Source organism: Drosophila obscura, unplaced genomic scaffold, assembly GCF_018151105.1.
Source record: "Drosophila obscura isolate BZ-5 IFL unplaced genomic scaffold, ASM1815110v1 contig_198, whole genome shotgun sequence".
Classification (NCBI taxonomy): Eukaryota; Metazoa; Arthropoda; class Insecta; order Diptera; family Drosophilidae; genus Drosophila; species Drosophila obscura.
Genome location: NW_024542787.1, coordinates 424,997 through 449,915, shown reverse-complemented (window position 1 = coordinate 449,915; position 24,919 = coordinate 424,997). Strand labels below are relative to the sequence as shown.

Here is a 24,919-nt window from a genome sequence, read left to right as displayed (position 1 = left end):
TACCACTTCCAGCTTACTCTGCTCGAAGTGCAAGGTAGCGCCTTTAAAGACGCTAACCATACCCAAGTTGGAACTTTCCGCCACTTTGCTGTTCGCTGAGCTCGTCGTAAGCGTAAAAGAAAGCATCTCGTTACCCTGCGATTTCCACTGTTGGTCGGATTCAACTATTGTGTTGTCTTGGATACGTGAAACCCCATCAAATTATAACGTTTTTGTCTCCAACAGAATAGCGCAAATCCAGGAGTTGACAAGGGAAATGGAGTGGCATCACGTGCCGACGGATTTTAAACCGGCAATGTAGTGTCTCCAAAAGAGCTTTTAGATTTGGAATTGTGGCTAAATGGACCACCGTACCTATTATCGGACTCGTCAGGATGGCCTTCTCATGCTCAGACAGCTGAAGACCTACCAGAACACAGACAGAGGGCATTGGTTGGAACAGTTGTAACGGACCTCTCATGTGTCCTCAAGTATACAAACTCGTTTGGCAAGCTTCAACGTGTCTATGGATATATTTATCGTTTTATCTCCCTTCGAAGCAAGGATATTATTTGTTCAAGTGCCACGCACACCGTACACAAGCTGGACGGAGGCACGCGTTTGCTTATTAAAAGTATCCAGAAAGTTAATTTCGCTGATGAGCTCAACGCACTCATCGCCAGTAAAGCACTTCCGGCCAGGAGCAAACTACTTTCGTTGCATCCGCTGCTCGATGCTGATGGACTGCTTCGCGTAGGCGGGAGGCTTCAAAATTCGAACGTAGAATACGATGCAAAGCACCCTATATTGCTGCCGAAGTGTCATCCGATTACGAAGGCAATCATAACGTTCTATCACGAAAAATTCTTGCATGCTGGACCACTGGCTTTACTAGCCTCGCTTCGTCAGAAGTGTTGGCCTGTTGTAGGTCGAAAATTGGTGGCAAGCGTCGTAAGCAAATGCGTCCGTTGCTTCCGGACAAAGGCAAAGTTCGCTGAGCACGTGATGGGAGATTTGCCAATTTTTTAATAGTGAGCCAACCGTCTCTGTCATCGCTTCGTTTTGCCTCCGTGATGGAATAGACTGGAAATTTATCCCGCCTCGCTCTCCTCATTTTGTCGGGTTATGGAAAGCGGGTGTCAAGTCGGCAAAATACCATTTTTATCGAGTCGTCGGATCCACTGTTTTAACCCTTGAAGAGCTTCGCACTCTCGTCTATTTCAGAAGGCCCAGATAGTCTGGGAGTGCTTACGCCAGCGCACTTTCTAAAGGGATCTAGCTTCACCACGTTCCCAAATCCGGACGTCACGCCTCTAAACGCGAATCGTTTAAGTCGATGGCAGCAGGTGTCCCAGATGCAACAAAACTTTTGGCGAAAATGGAGCTTCGAATACTTGACCTTGCTTCAAGAGAGGAGCAAGTGGAAAGCCACCACGGACAACATCAAAATTGGAAGCGTCGTTCTCATAAAGGAGGAAAACTTGCCACCCCTCAAATGGCTTCTCGGGTGCGTCGAAGAGTCCATACCAGGCAAAGATGGAATCATCAGAGTCGTGCTGGTTCAAACGGTGATGGGTCTTATGAAGAGAGCCGTTGGAAAGCTAGCCGTCCTGCCCGTCGACCCTGGATCAATTGAAAGCCAGGCTCTTTCAACGGGGGAGGATGTTTGGAGCAGACCGGCTTATAATTAGAATACTTAGCATTAAGTAAATGCCACCGAGCATAATTGTTTGTTGTGCTATGTTTTGTTATTGTCTATCGCTCTGTTAGATGTCTCGCGCTAAAGTTTGCGCTCTCGCTGAGCTTTTGGCTTCTGGTGCAGTTTCTGAGCGAAAATGGAAATAGTGCAGCTCCAACCACAAACAAAATTAAAACGTAAAACATATATAGAAAGCCAATTTCTCGTTTTTATATATATTTGCGTCAAGGTGATATACTTCGATATCCTCCTCTAAACACACACATTAATGATGATAATACCTACACAAACACACACAAATCACAAATTTATCTTACAATCTCCACACAATTTCTCGACCTTTCCAACAAACAGGCACTTTTTAACCATTTTTAAAATTTTTTTTTTTGGAAATCCGCGAATTTTTAGGCGCGGTAGCTTTTTCCATTGTTTGTAAGCTATTCTGTTAACCTGGATGGAGAGTTGAGCGTGGATATCCGAGTAATATTTCGAATGCTTGTGTTGGGGTTGACCTCAGCGCCCCTGTGATGCAGAGCAGTGTCTGGCGCTGAGTTCCCTCCATATGCTTGTTGTATGTCCTCTTTTCCAAAGCCTGCCACCACACTAAGACACCATAGAGCAGAGTCGGTCGCGCCACAGAGATGTAGATCCAGTGCATTAGAGAAGTGATAGGCCCCATGTGCTGCTAAGAATCTTTTTGGATGCGTATAGCGCAATGATAACCATCTTTATCCTTTCCACTGCATTGGGTCCGAGGAATTTGATTTGTGTTTTGGGTCAGCCTGGTTTGGTCAATTTTCGTGGATCCATGTCGGTACCTTGTATCTTTTGTTGAAGAGGATGAAGTCCGATACTGAGTCCTACTTTTTCCGCCAACTCACCTATATCCCTGAGTGTTGATTCCATTATGGAGCTGAGGGTCGATGGACATACTCCAGTAATAGTTATGTTTATGTCGTCCGCATAAGCCGTTATGTTTGGGGCTCTCCTCTCGAATCTCTTAATTAGATCGTCGACCACCAGATTCCACAGAAGGGAAGCGGTGCCTCATTCTGAATGCACCATTCTACAACTTCGAAGGTTCTTTATCTAAATGTTGATTGCGGGATGCGTGTTGGTCGCTTCTAGGCGGTCCACTATAACGTTCGTATTCACGTTGTTGAATGCTACGGATTTGTCTACTAAACATTCCTAAGGCATACTTTTATTATGAAGGGCTCTCTCAATGCTGGCTACTAGCGAATTCAGTGCCGTCTCTACCGATTTCCTTTTGGTATAAGCATGCTTGTTGGTTGACATCAGTCTCCCCATATTGTTCCTGATGTGTAGATTCAGCAACTAATTATAATCCTTGGGGCTCATATGTCTGCACTTTCCTGCCTTTGGAAGGAAGACAATCCTCGAGGTCCTCCATTGGATAGGGATATATCCTGTGCTTAGGCAAGCTGTAGGATGGTGGGATGCTTTGATAGCAACTTCCGGAGTCCCGTTTCTGGGACTTTCTCGATGTTGGAGCAGAAGTTTCTCCACGAGTTTCTTTGCGCCCTGCGTATTTCCTTCTTGTACTTACTGAATAGGGTTTTGTATTCTTCATTGATTATGATGTGGACATGATGCGTGGGCATGATGCGTGGTACGCATCCAGTAGTTCCTTGGAGAAGATCTCTTGGGACGTTTCTATTTCTTCCGCGGATTTCACTGTGCCCCGGCGAGTCGCGAGCTTTGATGTGACTGTCTTTTTAAACTTTTCGCAGATGGTGTTTCGGGTTTCTATAGACAGTTATCTTCGAAGAGTGGTTGAATTCGCACTTGAATTGAATGTAGTTAGGTGGGACCTACGAAGAGGTATTCCTCCCACACGTTTGCTACATCTAGGTAAGTTGATAATATAAAGTCCAGGAGTGACTCACCTCTGTCGTTGATATCGGGATGTCCACGCGCGGTGGTGGGCATTTGCGTATGTACCAACTAGAATTTGCTGATCTTTCGGACTGGCTTCCGCCACCAGACTCCTTAGCTCTTCCGGTGGAGCTGGCCTGTCGTGTGCCATGTAGCAGGAAGCTACCATTAGGTGCTTATCATCGCTTTCAAGCATCACCGCAGTCAGGTCATCAGTGCTGTAATGAGACATAAGTATGGATGCCCTTTCATATGAGTACGGCGGTTCTGGCCCTGCCTATCGATGGTGGGTGGAAAATGTTATAATTAGAGGACTTTAGTCCGGTCACAACATTGCCCAAGGCAATCCATGGCTCCTGGACCAAAGCTATGTCGACGGGTCCTTGTTCCATGGCCATGAGAAGCTCCGTCGAGCTTGCTCTTATGGAGATCAATGAACTCTTCTTGAGGCGCAGGTATACGGCTTTGGTATGGACGGGATTAGCTCCATGTCCACCACCTCCAGTTTGGCCCTCCCACATCGCCTCCAATTGCAGACTGTATGCCTCAGCCACGAGTTACACGTGCACCATCTTCCACCGCACTGACATCATTTTGCCGTTCTCGACGCTCCGGCCACCGACGCGTCGTTTCGATTTTCCCAATTCATTCCCAAAATCTTGTCGACTGCCATGTTATTAACTTTGAGAGGTTCTACAGGAGTTGTATTGTCTTTTCCCTCATTTAGTTTACGTTCTGCTGAGTTAGAAATGAAACTCTCAAATCAAAGTTGGCAATTTTATGTACCATCTTTAGCTCCTTGCTTACTTCATGTGCCTCAACTTCAGTGGTAAAACTTGCAACGTAGTCATCCACATAATGCTTCGACCTAATTGCTTTAATTAAGTCCTCTCTGTTCCCTGGAGCATTCAGCGCATTCAGATTTTTAACATATTGAGCGCAACATGGGGAACATGTAGCTCCAAAGATCATTACTGCATCTTGTAGACTTCGACTTCTCCGTTTGAACGCTTCCAAAGAAATCTTAACGAATTCTGATCACATTTCCTGATTCGAACCTGCAAAAACATTTCCCTGAATTCCGCACATACTGCCACCTCACCCTGTTTTTCGTCTGGGCCTTTCAATAATATAGAATCCATCCATCATTGCAGCGGCGTTAAAAACTAATTTCATTTTTTTTTATTATTTATATTATAAACGCCAAAATGAGGCAGATACCAGGTGCGTGAGGTAGTTTAAATTGATTCTGGCCGCGAAAGTTTTACGGCATATCCCTTCTCGATAAAGCTGTCAAAAGCTTTTTCGTATTCGTGCTGTAGACCAGTGCTATGTAATTTATTTTCTATTGCTCGGAGCCCTTTTAGATCCATTTGATAACTGTTGGGTAGTTTGACGTCATCTTCAGACCACAGAAGGGCTGTTTAATAAGCACCATCAACCTTCTTTTTTCTTCAGTCAGTATTTTACGAGCTCTGATTACATCATTTGGTTCCATCGGCTTCGCTCTGATTTTCACGCCAAAATTTTCTATCGTAAAGTATTCCTCCATAAGCTTGTGCAGATCGTCATCTTTGTTTGGCGAACCCAAGGTTATATGTACTATTGACGTCATAGGAAGAGCTTTTATCTGAGTCGATCCATAAACCAACCAGCTAAGCGGAGAATTAGCTGCAACGAGATTATTATCTAGGAATATACTCTGAATTATTTTTGATAAATGGCAATTATCTATTCCAATCAAAATCAAGGGTCTAACGCTGGTATAGCCCCTGATCGGAAGATTTTTCAATTGTGTACAATTAGCCTTTATTATGTCAGCATTCAACGATTGCAGTGGCAACTCCAAACTAGGCACAGTATTTCCAGTTAGTTTCATCCAATGTTTTTATACCCGTACTCAAAATAGAGTTAAGGAAACGTTTCCGACCCCATAAAGTATATATATTCTTGATCAGTATCAATAGTCGATCAGTATATATATTCTTGATCAGTATCAATAGTCGAGTCGATAGAGCCATGTCTGTCTGTGCGTCTGTCTGTCTGTCTGTCCGTCTCGATGAGCACCTGGGTCTCAGAGACTATAAGAGCTAGAGAAACCAAATTTGGTTTCCAGACTCATGTGATATCACACTACAAGTGTATTTCAAAATTTCGCCCCGCCCCCTTCCGCCCCTACGAAAGACGAAAATCTGTGGCAGGCAATTTTAAAGATACGATAAAACTAAAAACGCAGTATCGTAGAGAATGCCCATATCTACCAGATTACCGAATCTGAACCAGATCGGATCATATTAGAGCCAGAATGAAGAAATTTTCTGTTGGTTCTTCCGCCCCCTCCTGACAAAGACCCGCTACCTATCTCTTTCTCGTTCGCACACTCTGCCGCGTTCAGTGCGCGAGTAAACCCCAGCGGAGGAGATGTAGAATCTAAATGGTACATATACAATCTACATGTTAGATGTAGAACATACATTGTATATGTATATGTAGATAACAGATGTAGCAAAACAATGTAAAATGTAACATTTTTTTAAAATTCTATAACTCTAAAAAATCATATGCTCAAAAATGTATATACTGACTGAGTACGGGTATAACACGTTCCTTCTCTGTGATTAAGCGAAGAAGCGTCTGGAAGTCCCACAGTTCATAATTCCCAAAATAAGACGTACGGCAGGTTCAAGTTCTTCAAAGTATTTCTGTAGTTTTTATTCACTATATATATGTATTCAAGAGATCGCGTGCAAAAGCTGGCCGTTTGCTTGTGGGTGAAGAAGCGCATTAATTCCTGTCGAAGTGAGCTGCCGGCGGCTGTCGGCAGCGGGAGCGGGTGCGTGAGCGTGGGCGGGAGTGTATGCGTGGTGAGTCTGAGCGCGCGAGAGCGCGTCACCGGGGGGAAAAACGGTCATAAGCGTGAGAGCGAGAGCGAGGAAACAGCTTGCGTAGCTGGATTGCTAAGAGTGGTGTGGCTGGAATGCCCACAGAGCTGCTGCCCCGCCAGCGCCGTCCTCACTCTGAACATTCTCCCCCCCCTTGCAGGATTGCAAAGACTCTTTATGCTCCGATTTTGAAGCAAGGAGGTTGCTGATGGATCCGGGATTCCTATGACGGGGCGGCTCACGCGAAGACGAGGGCGCTTATCGGCGCTGTATGCTGAAGATGAAGGCGGCGGTGCGGCAGGGGAGCCAGATGGGTGCCGAGACTCGGGAAGGTGGAGTAACGTATGGTGGCTCCGTTTACACACCGATCACCGCTTCGGCAATCCTGGCTGGAGTGTCGGTGAGCCAGGCAATTGGTGCAGTAGCTGAATTTGAGGACAGCTTGGAGCCTCCTTTCGGAATCCAGGCACATTTGGGACATTGAAAGCTACTCTGGAAATTTGACAAGAAAAGGATGCAACTTGATGGCTCGCCGTATTGGACACGGGACCAGTGAGTACCCAACCAAAAATGGTTTCTTGGCCGAGAAGAGAGCCACATATGTTGGGCTGTAAGCCGCTTGACATTACCGATGGTAGGATATCGGCTCCAATCAGGACATCGATTGGTGAGCTCTCGATGAACGTAGGATCCGCCAATGGAAGACTCGGCAAATCTTTCAATAAACTTGGCGAGATAGGATGCAACGGAAGATTCTTTGCCAATTCCGGAATAGCATAGGCTTTGGCGTTTAATTGTAATTCCGGCCTCGTTGGAGAGCGAATGGAAAACTGACAGAGCTTATCGGATTGAGCGGATACTGTCTGATTGAGGCTCGAGATCTGTGTCTGAATACGTTGGAATGGCAATTGAATCGTGTTAAAAAGACGTTCCGTAATGAACGTTGCCTCGGAGCCCGAGTCGTTCAGAGCGCGGGCGCGGAAATTTTTTCTAAGGTGGCAAATATCATAATTGCCGTGCCAAGAAGGAGGCGAAATACGTCTGTACCTTAGGATGAGGTTCGGAAGAAGTTGAATCTTCTGCGGAAGGTACTGGTCGATTGAAGTCTGGCCAAGCTCTGGAATTGGGTACGGATGTGGAATTGGGTACGGATGTTGAAGGTGACTCGCTGGAAGCTGGATTGCCGCGATGCAGAAGCGTGTGATGTCGTCCTCCACAAGTTTTGCAATTGTGGGAGCTTGAGCAGTCGCGAAGCTGATGGCCTCTTGCGGAGCAATTTAGGCACAGCTGTTTTGTCTTAATGCAACTAGAACGTGCATCAGCGGACATGTTGAGAAAACGCGGACATAGTCGGATCGGGTGATTCTCCTTGGAACAGAGATCACAAGTGCTCTTGCTCGGATTCACGTTGCTTTGGAACGAGTGCGCTGTCCTTGGAACAGGACTGCCTTGGGAACGGAATGGATTGGACTGGCTTTGGGAGGATGGCGGATTCTGACTGCCTTTGGAAGTGGAAGGGTCGCTCCCGATAGCCTCTACCGTTAGGTATCGCTGAGTCAGCAAGGAGTCGATTTCCTTCCAGGGCGGCACCTCCTTTTTGTCCGTTACGGTTCTCCGTATTCCTCCCGGATGTCAGCCTGGATTGCTGGATCCTCGTCAGCCATCACCGCGGAGCAGGCCTTGTACTCGGCTTCGACGTCCGACCACATAGTGAGGATTTGTCCTCGGCGGACTTCGCCGAGAGAGACGGATGGTGCGGCGGAGATTCGCTCTGCCAGGTGGGATAGTCGGCCATTGGCGGCGACCAATTTGGTCCGAGCGACAGAGGTGGCGGATTGAGCCATTGTGGTGCAGTGGCGGGAGCTGACGGGGCTACTGACGAACGAACCTTTCGGGTCTTTTTGTGTCAGAGCTGGAACCTTGAGGGTCACGGGAGAAGGAAACAGAACCGATTTGGTTCTGGCAGCAGGGCTACAACTTGTGGCTCTCGGAGTGATTGATTTTTTGTGTCGGCTTAGTTCCGAAGGCGAAAGATGTTCGTAAACGGCCTGAAGAGGTCACAGGCAAAAGCTTGTTGATGTCCTTGTGACCTGTTGGCATATTACGAACTCACACACGCACAGAAAATCGGATTTGGAAGTCTTGGAGGGACTGAAGACTGATCTGAGTAGAATTCAAACATAAAGACGCCAGGAAAAAAATATAACTCACTTATTGAAAACTGTCAGGAAAAAGGCCTCGAGCTTGTTGGAAAACAATAGTCGGGTCGACTCGGATTGTTTGAGATCACCGTGAAGTGAAATTTCTCAAACAATGAGTGACTTATATTGAGCTGAGCCGAGGAGAGGACTGGTCACACTGATTTTGGCAATATTTTGCAAATATTGTTAGTGCGGGCTCCCCCGTTTACCTCTTTGACGCAGTCGTGATCAGAACTGGGTTATTTGCGGATGGACGGCAGACGGAATGGGATTTATATCCTCGATAGCTGATTGAAATGGGCGATAGTTTGCTCTTTATGTCGGTTTGAATCGATAAAGTGCAGATAAACCTAGTCGCCGTAAGCGTTACCGGAAGCTACAGTCAAGAATATGACTGCGGAGTGGGCGCTGGAGAACTATCGGGAGAAATACAAAGAAAAACCGAAAATATCGGAAAAAGAATGACGAAACGGTTTAAATTTGAAATCGTGGATCGTTCAATTTATTTCTTGTAGTGTCGGTGTGTTTGTTTGGAAATTGTCAGATGAGAGTAAGGGTTTTTTTTATTTTTTATTTATTTATTTTTGGTCGAACGCAAGACTCGGTTACGATACCGATATTGTTGGATTGCACCACCTCTAATGCACGGAACAAAAACAACAACAAAAGACCGAAACACCAATTTGCCAATTGGCAGTGGAAATTGCCACATAATAACTATAAGTTCGCCGTGCCTTGGTCGCGAGTAATTTATTTGGAAAGTGGAGAATGTTGGAGTTGGGGTAGCGATCGAGAAAAGTGGCTGGAGTGCACGAATTGCACGAAATCACGAATTTTATATTAAATATGGCACTCGCGCGGAATATGTATGTAGTATTTAAATACGGAATGTGGTATATTTATGCGGTGTTGATAATTGTATGTTCATGTATAGTTGGCAATATGGAATATTGCGGCCAACTATGGAAATAAATGTATGTATGTATGGAAATAAATGTAGGTTTGTATATAGGTATAGGAACAAAACACTTAATTTTAATTGTGGTTGCACTCTGAGTGTGCCAAGGTATATTTTTATTGGGGTGGGTCGTGCATGGAATGCACTTGGAGAGACACGGATGTAGGTGTGTGTGTGTTTATATACGAAAGCCGCTGTCATGGGCTGGAATGTGCGTACTTACATATGCTCGGAATGCACTTTTTAATTAATTTTTATTTTGTCCGCAAATTATGGACAGACACAAGGAATCGAAGAACTACCGTATCACTGGTAGTTGGAGGTGAATGACGGGAGAACGGCCGGAATCGCCGATAATATGGCGGTGTCGAAAAAATAAGTGACACGCATAACGGATGGCACAGAATGAAGAAATAAGTACATATATAAGAATATATACATATATGTACCTATATCGCGGAACTCGGACTTTTCGGAAATTGGGACCACAAATCGCGAATGGAAGGGATTTGTGGCACACGAAAATCGTACTTATCTGGATCCTGGTGGTGAAGGCGATGCCGTGCTTGAATGCTGGATTGGGGTGCGTGAGCGTGGGCAGGAACGTAAGCGTGTTGAGCCTGAGAGCGGGGGAAAAACGCTCATAAGCGTGAGAGCGGGAACGAAGGCAACAACTTGCGTAGCTGGATTGCTAACAGTGGTGTGGCTGGGATGCCCACAGAGCTGCTGCCCCGCCAGCGCCGTCCTCACTCTGAACACTCTGCATTGCGTACCTTAAGTTCTCATTTCATCGAAGAGACCCGTTTTGAATGATTACCAATCCAATTTAAGAATAATTCATCTTGAGCGTCCTCAGCTCCCAAGCTTTTTGCTAACTTTTCATCAATAAGTGTCACCGAAGATCCTTCATAAAAAAAATGCAAATCCGCGGACTATTGATCTGATCGGACCAAGCACTTCAATTGACAGGACTTTGAAGAGAAATTTTGACGTGTTGTCTGTCACTGTATTAATGTTTGCCATGTTAATGGGCTCAGAGTCTTCCGGGTACGTATGTATTGTATATGAACTATCAACTGAAATTGAATTTATAGAACTGGGTCTTCTATCTTGATGCAACATACGACTATGATACGATTTGCAATCCCCTATTTTACATTCACGTTTGCCTCTGCAGACTGTGACCAGAATATGATGAATATGTTGTCCAGTCCATGCGAGTTCTCATTGAATTTTTGCTTACGAGATCGCTGAACAGTACCGGATTCTGTAACTGTTGTAACGCATTCGCTGATCTGAGGAATATATTAGCCACCTTCGAAGCAAATGGCACTATTTTTTCCAAGGTTTTTTTCTGTTATTACTTAAATTTCAGCAATTTTATCCAATTGACTCCTTATAAGTAGTCCTGCTGGTCCATATCTTAATTGCAAGCGCTTCATAATGTATTCGACGTTTGCAGGGTGTGTTGCCGGAGCCATATCCATATGCAGAACGCATATTCGCTGCGCCACAAGACGATGTAGCGCCAAATCCATCAGCAACACCCTGTGTGTTGCCCGCACGAATATTCGCCGCGCTGTAAGACAATGCAGCGCCAAATCTATCAGCAACACCCTGTGTGTTGCTGGCACGAATATTCGCCGCGCCACAAGACGATGCAGCGCCAAATCCATTAAAAACATTCATATATTTCATTGAATTTTTCTCTGTCCGTTTGCTCTCCGCAAATTCCTCTCTGATGTTCAGTCAATTCAAATTTTCCAACACACTAGGTATCTTCCTCCATTTCTTCTTCTTTCGAATCCAACGCTTTGGCGTTGATGTTTGGCCTTCCATCTTATCCAGAAGTTTCGATTTGCTCCGGTAATACATACATTCACCTATCTTGTGCCACTAACCATACAGTATATAGATGTGCCAGTTCATACAACGAAAGGGGCGCAGCTGAGTGTTCTGTCCCGGCTCCCAGGCGCTTCGGCTCTGTGAGGCTGAGACATTCGGGTCGGGAGCCAGGCCATTCGGGTCGGGAGCTGGGCCGTTCGGCATGTATGTCTCATGTCGGGAAGCGAAAGCAAGCTGAGCATTGAAAATGTATGTGTGTAAACAGACACGACAAAATTTTGTATCAATTCTTATTTTCCGAAACCGTTTTGAGTTTGTTTTGAGTTTCGTTTCCAGGTTACGTAAATGTGTGTGTGCCATGTATTCACACATACTGTGCTTGTGTGTGGGCTCTACAATTTTTGGCCACTTGAATTGGTTTTTCGTTTTGTTTTGAGGGCTGATGTGATGTAGCGACCTGTGCAGACCTGCCGCAATATAACTGTGGAATGGGCAGAGTGGGTGGGGGTGGGAAATAAATACAATATATAAAAATAAAGGATGTTATCTCTGCTCATATCTCCTAAACTAAAATTATCTTTAAAATTAGATTCGCTAAAGCTCTGGAAAATGTTCTACTAGATGTTTACATTTATTTTATTCAAAGCGTTCATAAAATATTTTTTAATTTTGCAACCTCTTTTTGGCTGAGTCGCCCTAGGCAACTGCTAGTCCGGCCCTGGACCTATTCCCGTCGTAAGACTTCATATTTTCTTGGTGTATTCTGTCGCTCGACTCGACGCGGGTTGAGGCATTGACGAAGCCGTTCATAAAATATTTTTTCGTTTTGTTTTGAAAAGCTGATGTTGCGACGGGCGCGTGGTTCTCTTTAAGGCTAGCCTCTACTCTCCGTCTTACGACGGGCATAGGTCCAGGGCCGGATTAGCAGTTGCCTAGGGCCCCCCTAGGGATAACAGAAAAATTTTGTTGAAAAAACAAAACTACAAATAATGAATAAACGAGAAGGAACGTGTGAGTCGCTTCTGGGAACGCGACTCTACTTATACCCGTACTCAGTCAGTATATACATTTTTGAGCATATAATTATTTAGAATTAAAAAAAAACAAAAACATTTTACATTTTACATTTTTTTGCTACATCTGTTATCTACATCTACATATACTATGTATATTCTACATCTAACATGTATATTCTACATGTACCATTTAGATTCTACATCTCCTCCGCTAGGTTTTGCTCGCGCACTGAACGCGACAGAGTGTGCGAGCGAGAAGGAAAATGAGTTGCGTTGTCGTCGTCAGGAGGGGGCAGGGGAAGCAACTGAAAATTAATTTCTTCATTCTGGCTATAATTATGATCCGATCTGATTCAGATTCGGCAATCTGGTAGATATGGTCATTCTCTACGATACTGCGTTTTTAGTTTTAGCGTATCTTTAAAATTGTGCCTGCCACAGATTTTCGTCCTTTGTAGAGGCGGAAGGCGGCGTAGCGAAATTTTGAAATACACTTGTAGCAGTGTGATATCACATGAGTCTGGAAATCAAATTTAGTTTCGCTAGCTCTTATAGTCTCTGAGATCCAGGCGCTCATCGAGACGGACAGACGGACAGACGGACGGACGGACAGACAGACATGGCTATAGCGACTCGGCTATTGATGCTGATCAAGAATATATATACTTTATGGGGTCGGAAAATTTTCCTTCTCTGCGTTGTACACATCCACTTTTACCACAAATCTATATACCCCTTAACTCTTTTTTGAGTACGGGTATAAAAAGTTATTTTGGTTCACAGCGCAAAGAAAAAGTTCAAATTTTGTTTGGTAGTGTTACCATTCCGCCTTATTAAGGCTGTTATAGATTTTCATTATTTTAAGCCTAACTGCCTGTTTTTGTATGCGTCGGTTCTGCAGCCCTAAATCACTAACCATACAGTATATAGATGTGCCAGTTCATACAACGAAAATGAAATTTGTAAAATTTTTTTTGAATTCTAAAAATTATAAGCTCAAAAATGTATATACTGACTGAGTACGGGTATAAGTAGAGTCGCGTCCCAAGAAGCGACTCACACGTCCCTTCTCGTTCTGATAGATTTCGGGATTTCAAAATTTTGGTAGTACTTTATTTTTTTTTGTATGGTTTAATTTTTGTTTAAAGCCTAGTACTCAGATCGAAAAAAAACACCTCGCGAACAGAATCAGGGTTGATATTCGTATGAAACCGATAAGAACTTTTTTACGGCAAAAACTGTTTTCTAGGCTCTGTACGGAAGGCAGTACTCAGATCAACAAAAAAAAGGTCGGTATATACTGGAAAAGTATCAGAATTATTTGCTTGTTTTTTTTGGTATGTTTCGACCAACCTCGAAAAGATATCAGATGGATATCTTTTGCCAGCAAACGCGAAGCAAACATTGCAATAAGAGAACAAAAAACCAAATGAAATATTTTAACAATGTAGACAAATAGAATCTAATTAATGCAGAATTATATTAAGGACAATTATATGGATATTATAATATAATATTTTTATTAATTTTCATAAATATAAATCAAATATTGCTTTCAAAACAGTTTATCTTCACGGTGGTCGGCACGGGTGGCGTCGCCATCTGTTGCTGCTGATAGCACTAGTCAACACGATTTTTCCTCAAGGAACAAAACGAACTTTTTCTTAAAGATTTGGGGCTTAGAAATGGTTTGATGATATTTTTTTTTTTTTCTATTGCAGAACTTTTTTTTAAAGAATTTTTGAAAACTGATATTTTTTTTAAGCTTTTTTCAGAGGTAGCGCTTGTTTTTTTCACATAACTCTAGTATCTTACGTCTGGTTGTAAAGAACTTTGCTATTTTGAAAAGATAATTAAAACAGCTAGAAGTTGCGAGCCCAGTTGCCCATTGGGAACAAAGGAACGCGATTAGGTACCAAATGTACAACCCTTGTTCGTTTGCTTTGTTCCCAATTGGCAGTTGGGCCCGCAACCTTCCAAAAGGTATTTTTTGTTCATTTTTTCATATTTTAGGTTTGGTTAACGAATTTTAGCTCCAAAGTCTCTCCATAGATTTTAATGAGCGATACCTTAAACGACGCCAAATTAACGCACCTATACACAAAAAAATAGAGGACACAAGATATAATATTTTTTCGACTTTTCCTGAGTTTTTAAAGTCAAAATTTCGTAACAAATACCGCACAAAAATCATCATTTTTGCATTTCAATGCTTTTTATTTCCCAGACGGTAAGCTGAAATCACAAAGTATTTGGGCTTAACTTCTAGCTGTTTTAATAACCTTTTCAAAATAGCAAAGTTCTTTACAACCAGACGTAAGATACTAGAGCTATGTGAAAAAAACAAGCGCTACCTCTGAAAAAAGCTTAAAAAAAAATACCAGACTTCAAAAATTCTTCAAAAAAAAGTTCTGCCATAGAAAAAAAACCATAGTTCTTTAAAAAATTTTAAATCTCCATATCTATCAGAAAAAGTCGGTTTGGATCCTTGAGGAAAAAAAAGTTCGATTTTGTCGAGTAGTGTAGTCAGACACATTACCTTGCCAATAAAATATTGGGGAGCCCAGGATATGCCTGGGAAACTTTAAACAAAACCAAGCAGCGGTCTGAGCAGTGTAACCGTTCGGAATGCAGTGCACACCTCTGGTCACAACACTGGTCGCTCGAAAAATATATGACATCTGTTTGCTAGCAAACAGTTTTTCGATCTGAGTACTAGGCTTAAAGCATTTTTAAAACCTGTTATTTTTTCATGGTTTTTCAGAGGTAGTGCTTCTATTTTTCACATAACTTAAGTATCTTATATCTGGTTGCATAGAACTTTACAGTTCCGGATTCTTACAAGCGATACCTCAAACGACGCCTAATTAATGCGTCTATCTAAAACTAAAAATGCATGCCAAGAATAATTTTTTTTTCGACTTTTCCTGAGTTTTTAAAGTAAAAATGTCGGGGAAAAATACTTAATATCTTCCAGGCGTTAAGCTGCAGATACAAATAGTCTGGGTCGGATTTATAGCTGCATTTGTCAGCTTTTCAGAACTGCAAAATTCTATGCAACCAGATATAAGATACTTAAGTTATGTAAAAAATAAAAGCACTACCTCTGAAAAAAAACATTAAAAAAATACAGATTTTAAAAAATTCTTAAAAAAAAAACTAAGCCATAAAAAGACTAGTGTAATTCTATAATATCAAAGACTATACAATATAATGATGTTGCATGAGGAGCAAATGCTCGTTCAATTTTCGTTTGACGCTTCATTGTACGGGCGCGCGGAGTATTTCTTCCATTCTCTTTTAGGCTAGCCTTTGCCTCTGCTTTCGGCTTCGTAAATGCCTCGGCCCGCGTCGAGTCGAGCGACAGAATTACAGTAACAAAATATGGCGTCGTGTTTGACGAAAGGAATAGGGCCAGGGCCGGATGAGCCCTGAGGCAGTTGCCTAGGGCCTCCAAAATTATGAATATTGTGCGCCCAGAAAATTTCAGAAGAATGCAAAAACAGCTACGTTGCTAAAGTTTGGTTTTAAAGGTTTTTATTTCGTTTTTTTTTTGCTTTGGGTTTTTGGTATAAAAAGCAACTGGCTTTATCATTTATTCTATTGAGCAATAATTTTAAGTTTTTTGATGCCTTTTTCCACCACCACGTGTAGCCCATATGGAATGCTTTCTAAGAAGTATTAATATTAAAAAATCGAATATAGCAAATTTATGCTCTGCACATTCGCCTGTAAACCATTCGGGAGATTCGTTTTTGCATGCTTTTAAAATTAGCTGTTTAATGCCAATATTTTCCGGACCCTTTTCAAAAAAACTACGATAAATTAAAATGTGCTTCTTGCTATCTTCTGAAGGAGCAATAAGACTGCCAAAATCTGTCAATGTTTGATAGTTTTAATAAAAAATGAAGAGTTCACTCGGCACAGTGATGACTTCATCCTCCTTTCGCATGCATTTGGGGCAAGTTTCGCAGTTAAGTTTTGGAATGATTTTAAAAGCCACATAGCTTAGAAAAAAATATCTCATGGATACAAGTTCGATGTTTATTTCTTTTGAGGTTTTAGAGGAGTCCTTCTCGAAATATTTTTCCAAAGCACTACCATCAAAATCTAGTTTGGAAACCAACTCATCATGATCTTTAAACTGCCCAGCCTTTAAATTAATTGATTCGTCGAGAACACCTTCAATACACGCTTGTTCATATGGTTCATATATTCATATTTAAGATTCTTGCGAAAATATTATTAATTTCCGCTACAGAGGGATTTGTATTATTGCCACCCTTTTGCCTAACTACTGCAAAGGTGATGTCTAGTCGGTCTTGACTGAGCGTTTTTGTCATAATAAAAAACTTGTCTGAATTTGTGAAAAGCTCATCAGCAAGTAAAAGAAGGGACCCGTTTCATCGCATCCACGAAATTGACGTCTTGAATATAGCTTAAAAATGGGTTAATGAATTTGTGTGGTTCATTATTAAGCTGGATCGCACATCTTTATACATCATCCGTATATAAAGAACCACGATTCATGCACTCAAATACTTGCTCTACTTTTTTCACGAATTCAGCTGTAGATAACGGAACTTGTTTTGTGCTTTTTTTAAATCCAACAGTTTCGCAAACGGTCTTAATCGCAGCTTGAACAGTCCTGCTGAAAATTTGGGTAGCAAGCTTAACTCTTTCGAATGAGTTTGGGAAAATATGATGCCTAGATAATGTAGGGCACATTTTTGTTCCGGCGTTTTCTTCCATCTCCCACAGTTCTTGAAAAACTTTGAAACTAACAATGCCATCAGGAGAAGACAGATCACAAGTACGAAGTCAATTTCTCAAGGATTTGATGAGATGAGGAAAATCGTACATACAAAAAACTTTTTGATTTTCGTATTCAAAAAATGGTTTCTATATGCTTGCACCTAAATTTTGAAAGCATTTTCTTTTTGTGGAACCTTGATCGCAAACTATAACTTTTACAGAAACCCAAGGCTATGAAGAATTCTAATGTTTCTTTTAACGATGTTGCAAAGAAGATCAGCGGTTAATCCATTTTCCGATTCAAAGTAGTTCAATATCGAACTAGTTTTAGAAATTATAGATTTGAAGATAAACACACACACTTGCTTGGCAATTCGTGACGTTCTTTCAAACCCATTGTGCTCAAATCCATCAATAATATCTAGCTTCTCATTAGAGCGAAGCTCTCTTCTTATTGCCATCGCATCCATCATAAGCACTACTTCAACTTCATTTCGTATCTTTAGTTCGTAGCAATTTTTTCGAATTGAATCGATAGCAGTATTTTCGAACCCAGGCTGGATTGGCTTGATTGGCTCCCATCTGTACAGATTACTGATATGTGGTAGCGAAAGATTAAGTTTATTTCGCATAAAAGCATAAGGAGACGGAGAAACATAATAAATATTTTGAGCTAAAAACTGAACATCTTCTCCGTATTTTCTAGGACGAGATCCGATCAACCATTTGCAGAAAATTTACGATTTTTTGCCAATCTGAAAATTTTCAATAATATCGTTTATCTAATGACTGGCAAAATACTTTTTCTTTTTGGGAATAGCAAGTTTTTGAGATTTAAAATCTTTTTTTAGTTTTTTAATTTTAGCCAGAAGCGCGTTGCATTTCTTTTTATAAAAGATATCTGATTTTGAAAATTGTTTACATTTAGCGCAAACACATAGTTGTTCATTTTCTGTATCAACTTCGGGTTCGAAAAATTCATTAAAATTATTTTCCAACTTTTCTACTAGTTTTAAAGTGGAATTGCATCCCTTTTTAAATGTTTCTTCCCTCTAAATGCGTCAGAAAAATGATCTTGGCATATAAACCTTATTTTTTCGTAATCCTCCAGAGGAATACTACATTTTACGCGCCAAATTTTACTAAAAATGCTATCTGCAGGAGGAATTTGAAAAATTTTAAGACTGCGCATTGCTGCGCATTGATTTTTTGCATGTTCCTACACGGCATTGCTGGCCGGATAGTGCTGAAAATTTTTCGGTTCCGCTCATATTTTACAACTGATTGCAATGATTGCTGAACAAGAAGTGAGTGGCACGAGCTCGAGCCAGAGTAAATTCTCGCTGACGAAGAGACGAAGGCGTCGGGCAGCAGCGCTGTCTCCAAGCTCGCTCCGCTCGTTTTTACGAACAGACGAAGCTGTCGGGCAGCGGGCTCGCGGTGAGAGACGAAGCATAGCCGAAAAGAGAATTGAAACCCCGTGCGCTTCCTCTGTCCATGGGGCGTACCGGTTAGCCTTGCCATACAACAGCTTTTTGGTCGCTCATGCAGCATCTTGGTATTGTATAGTCTTTGATAATATTAAAGAGACTTTCCGTAATGAACGTTGCCTCGGAGCCCGAGTCGATCAGAGCGCGGGCACGGAAGTGCCGAGAAGCACAGCCCTTGTTCCAAATATTTTGAATAATTCTGAACGTTGGGTGGAGCGACGGAGGAAGCGAGATCCTCCGTTGTTGTGGAAGTCGATTCACTGGGAACTGGAGTACCACGATGCAGAAGCGTGTGGTGGCGGGATCCACAAGTGAAGCAACTGTGGGTGCTGATGACCTCTGGCGAAACAGTTCAAGCACAGCTGCCTCTTTTTAATGCAGCTGGCACGTGCGTCCACGATCATTTGTAAGAAGTGCGGACATAGTCGAATCGGGTGATTCTCTTTGGAACAGAGATCACACGTTCTTCTCTTTGGACTCACTTGTGTCTGGAAAGAGTGAAACATCCTTGGAATGGGACTGCCATGAGGCCGGAACGGATTGGAATTGCTTTCGGAGGGCTGCGGATTCTGGATACCTTTGGACGGTGGTAGATTCGGATTGCATTTGGACGTGGTCGGGTCGCTCTCCATGGCCTCTAGCGTCAAAGGCGCTGATTTCCGTCCATAAAGGTATCTCCTTCTTGTCTGTCACGGACGCCTCCCACAAAGATCGGGTCAACTTCGGTAACTTGGAGTCACAGATCGTAACGAGGAGGCTATCCCAGTTGTCGGTGCAGACATTGGACATTGGACATTGGACATTGGAGTGAGTGTAATGTCCCAAACACCTCTATGGATATAACACAGTGCAGACCGTAGCGTGAGGCCGGTCTTAACGTTGGCCGTTCCCTGAGTATCCTGTTGGCAGTGACGAAGGTCGATGGGACACAGCTAGCAAAACAGCCTGTGGGGGGGTTCAGGACCCATTCCATCTCAAACCTCAGAATACACATTTAATAATGTCCCTTGCCTTAATGTTTGCTTAATACCATATGCTTAACTTTGAACCAGACTCTACTTTCCTCAATTTCTCACTAATACACCCATTCCATAGAGATGTATGGGCTAGTGAGTCTGCTTGATGGTATCCAGTAACGCGTCTCAACCCTGCCGACCATTGAGCTTTTCTGCGCGCAATAAATATTCGAAAAAACTCCCAAAAACGATATCTCTTCTATCTCTTCTTCTTCACATTACTTCAAGGAAATATTGATTATTTTATTTACTCCATAATCTTTTAACTAAACTTAATACTTGAAACCATAATATTTAATATTCATAACTCATTTAATAAGCCAACACCATTTAAATAATTCATAATAATATTCTTTTTATTCCGTAACTAGAACTTTATACCCTAACTTCATTATTATTTGCTCCAACAGTTTTCTTTAACAAATTCTATTCTTAACAATTTTGTATCTCTTTGCTTTTGATCAAATCTACTTTCACATATACAACCGCTGAAAAGAAGTATTAATTTAATAAAATCATAATATCATAATATGACAATGCAAATATATCATAAGGGGTTAAGGTTTTCTTGTAACAAAGTGAAACAAATGAAACGAAGAAAGTCAGAAAACGCAAAATTAAAACAAACACGCCAAAAATCGGTGCAGGTGCTTTGCTGATTGCATCGTTATCTCTGTTAACGCTCTCTTTCGTCACCTCTTCTTTCGACCGCACACTCTATCTCACAGACGGGTATGTCGTTTTCGACGTTTTCTTTTAGATAGTTAATTTCTTTTGGTTTTTATACCCGTACTCAAAAAAGAGTTAAGGGGTATATTAGATTTTTGGTAAAAGTGGATGTGTGTAACGCAGAAAAGGAAACGTTTCCGACCCCATAAAGTATATATATTCTTGATCAGCATCAATAGCCGAGTCGATATAGCCATGTCTGTCTGTCCGTCTGTCTGTCTGTCTGTCTGTCTGTCTGTCTGTCTGTCCGTCTTGTTGAGCACCTAGATCTCAGAGACTATAAGAGCTATGGCAACCAAATTTGGTTTCCACACTCATGTGATATCACACTGCTACACGTTCCTTCTCGTTATTGACTGTTTTTATTCCATTTTTTCGACTCACCCAGATTTATCGTAGAAGGCCTTCTCGAAGATCGGTTTTAATTATTTTTATTGTTTTAACTTAAGGTAATTTGTTTGGGGTGATAGAGTATTACATGTCGCATTAAGTCTCGCTTCAATTGTTTATTTTCACTTTTCCTCACCCATTTTGCATGTTTAATTACTTTACACTTTATTCTTTTGTCCGGTTGTACATGTGTTGGTGATCTTGAACGTGCCTATTCTTTTACATGTATTCTTTTTGATGTAATTGCGAATTTCTTTTAATCAACCCTAAATTTTCACTAATTCACTAATTGTTGCTGCTTCTTCTGCTTGTCTCCGGTAATTCCGTTTTTAAAACCTTCTGCTCCGGTCGTTAACCCTGCTCTCCCGCTAATGACAACGAACAGACTCAGACTGCGCATATGTAATTTTGCTGTGGCTGCTGGTCTGCCAAAGAAAGTTGCGTCGGGGAGCTCGGCCCTTTCCACGGGTTCTTCTACCCTGACTCGACCCTGATCTGGTCTCTGAGGAGAGGTTAGGTCCGAAAATTTTCTTGGACTATAAAAATCCCACACCGTTTTCTTTAGAACCGTTGTTATTACTTTCCTTCGCTATGCTTTTGCCGGGCACATAAATGTTTTAAAGCTCCTGCTTCGAACCAAAATCTGTTCTGGAATATAGTCTTATAAATTCCATGTGACTTCCTAAATTCTTCCACAAAATAATTACCTGTCCGAGCTATAGACCACTTATAGACCAATTATTCCCGAAGATTTATTTATAATTTCCACGGATGCCTTAAATATTTCGAGATTCCTCTTTGAATATTTAGGTATTATACTATAGGACTGTTTTAAGTGCGTGTTTTAATTTTGATACGAGAAATTAGGTCAGCATCGGTGGTGCAATGAAATAGGAAGAGAAAATTCGCTGAGCTCGTCAAGAACCTATTCTCGCTCCAGGAGCTTTCTTCACAGCTGATTGTTTTGTGAAACTCGCGAGTGTAACTCCCAACGTATTGCGCTTAAATTTTATCGCCAGATCGATAACAAATAATACAAATTCTACGAAAACTAAAAACAATTTTTTTTTCTCTTTTTCTGAGAACCATGCACAGGACATGAGCAAGGGCTGTGAGAACCCCTTGCATTGGGTTTTGCAGCTTTTTCCAAGCCCGACTGGTTTCGAACTCGACGCGAGGCAAAAAGAGCAAAATATTTATTTGGTTGGTTACCAGGAGCCTATTATTTCCATAACGGTTTGTGAAGCTGACCATGCCGATTCGAAACCATCGTTGGTGAGCGGGGACTTTTTGACTATGGACTTAGGATCGCCACTTGTCTTAGCGGTGAGATGGTATAGGGTTTAGGGCAGCAGCGCTGTTAATGCCGTTAACATCGTTCTGTTAGCTAGCGCGCTCTCCCATGCCCTTCGCTCTCGCACTGCTTGACTGCGATCCACCTGGCTCTCTATCACGGGCGCTAGGCGTAGGCGTAGGCCGAGCTGTGGCTAAACCAGAGAGATCAGTGCTTTTTCACCGTATATATATAAATATCCGACAATATACAAGCCATATACTTTGAAGCACCATCCGACTACTTTTATTGGGAATCATTGTCTTTTGGGAACCGAAGTCGACCCGACGACACCCACCCTCCTACAAACATTGGTCCTTCGAGCCGGATTTGAATCAGCGACCTATGGTCGGCCTATAATGCCATGATTCGCATTCTACCCACATACGTTATATCGTTTCCGGCCACTATAACTCGTAACAATAAATTTGTTTTCCTCAAAAAACCAAACCGACACTTTCTGATAGATTGCGGCTTTAAATTTTTTTAATGAACTATACACAGGGTATAATTTTTTAATCTATAGAAAAGTTCGATTTTGTTGAGTAGTGTAATAGCAGATAAAATAAACCAAACTATATACATCAAGAGTCGGCACGGCCTATCTATTGTTCTTAGGAAAAGGCGCTGCGCTACCGCTCACGTACACGTGTATTAAACTGGTTGGCACCAATGGAATTATCCGTTTTGCCTCCTGTATACGCACACAATCGCACTGCAGAACATTTGATTGTGTGCGTGCCGACCACTGATGTACATACATATATATTCACTTTTAAAAACACACAAGAAAATACAAAAAATGTTAAGTCTAATGTAGCTAATTAATATTTCTTTCAAGGTTTCAAAATAAAACTAATCTTTGGGATAAATTAATAAGTTCAGCAACTGGAATGTTTGCGACTAAAGAGGGATATATTATGGTAAAGGATTTCTACGATCATCATTATGGAGAATTCGGAAGTGCGCAGCATATTATGGAAAAGTCCCTTCGAAATATCAAAGAGGAAGCGCAATGGAGCGATCGAAATCTGCCAGTTATTGAAAGGTGGTTGGAAACCTTTTTATCAAAAACAACCAACAAACAATAAATATTTGCTAAAATATAAAGATTATAACAAAAAATTTAAAAACGGATTAAATATACAACAATAGTACGTAATAGCATAAACATTTTTTAATTTACATATATATAATATAAGAATATAAATCTATATATATAAAAATCTCGTGTCACGGTGTTTGTGGTTGAGCTCCTGTCAAACGGCTCGACCGATTTTTATGAAATTTTTGTCGTATTTTAAATCTGTAAATCTGTGTGTGCCATGTATTCGCACATACTGTGCTTGAGTGGGCTCTACAATTTATGGCCGTTTCCTTTTTCACCTTTGTTTTGAGGGTGCAAGCTTGTGGAGCGACCTGACCTGCCGCATCATATGAAGAATGGGCAGAGTCGGTGGAGGTGGGCGTGGGAAATAAATAAAATATAAAAATAAAAGCTGTTCTTGGTTTGATATATTTGAAATTGCACAAGGAATATTATGCAAATGCTTCGGCTTTCGACTTTTCAACTTTTTCAATAAAGAAATAAATAAATAATGTGTATATATACAAATCTCGTGTCACGGTGTTTGTGGTTGAACTCCTCCTCGACCGATTTTAATGAAATTTTTGTCGTACATTAAGTAGGTCTGCGCATAGGTCGTAAAGTATTTTTGATCTTCGTATTACCACAAATTAACTTTTTATCGCGATTTTTTTTTGTTTGTATCAAGTTTGGTTTTGATTTAACTGCACCAGTAGACACGACATTTCCGCTGTGGTCCAAAGTGACTTTTATGATAGATTTGGGAATTTTTAATTTTTTTAAAGAACTATGTTTTTTTATGGTTTAGTTTTTTTTTTTAATTTTTTAAATCTGTAATTTTTTTGTGTTTTTATTTCAGAGGTAGTGCTTCCATTTTTCAAATAACTAAAGTATATAATATCTGGTTGCATAGAACTTTGCAGTTCTGCAGCTATAAATCCGATTCAGACATTTTGTAGCTGCAGCTAACGTCTGAAAGATATATAAGTTTCAAATTCAAATTTCATGATTTTTTGGGGTACTTTTTTTTGGCATTCATTTTTGGTTGTAGATAGACGCAATATTTAGGCGTCGTTTAAGGTATTCTTTGAAAGAATCGATTTATAAACGTCCAAGTTGCAGCCGTTTAACCAAAACGACTCAAAACTAATTTTACCTGAAAAATACCGTACGGTACGTTGCTGGTCCAACTGCCAAAATGGGATTGAAGGAAACAAAAAGGACCTGTAATTTTGGTTTCACCGACTCTTAGGTATGGACAGTTACTTTAACTCTAATGCTGTGGAGAAAACCAGAGATTCACGGCTCTGAATGTTTTTTTTGTTCTTTTGCCCATGCTGTTAATATGAAGGAAAAATATCAAATAATGGCTAATTTGTTTGAAAATATAAAGAACACCAGTAGAAGGTCGCGTGTGATTTAAAAATCGTAGCCATGTTAACGGGATTGCAAGGTGGTTACACAAAATACTGCTGCTTCCTGTGCCTATGGGATAGTAGAGCTAGAACTGAGCATTACTCAAGAAAACTCTGTCCGAAACGTGAAGAAAATACATTGGAAAATTATAACATACAAAATGCAGCGCTCGTGAAGTTTGAAGACGTTATTTTACTAATGAAAAATTTTGTTAAAATTTTGTT

The 24,919-nt window shown here is 41.3% G+C and overlaps 1 protein-coding gene across 1 annotated transcript in view; it reads left to right on the top strand.

Annotated features, from left to right (window-relative positions):
• LOC111076699 (leucyl-cystinyl aminopeptidase) overlaps nt 1-23,354 on the top strand; it is a 227,761-nt gene extending 204,407 nt beyond the window's left edge. Inside the window, exon 13 of the mRNA XM_041593718.1 lies at nt 23,034-23,354. Coding sequence (XP_041449652.1) covers nt 23,034-23,283 — 250 coding nt within the window. The 3' untranslated portion in view covers nt 23,284-23,354. The remainder of the gene's footprint in view (nt 1-23,033) is intronic.
• Nucleotides 23,355-24,919: the final 1,565 nt, after the last annotated feature.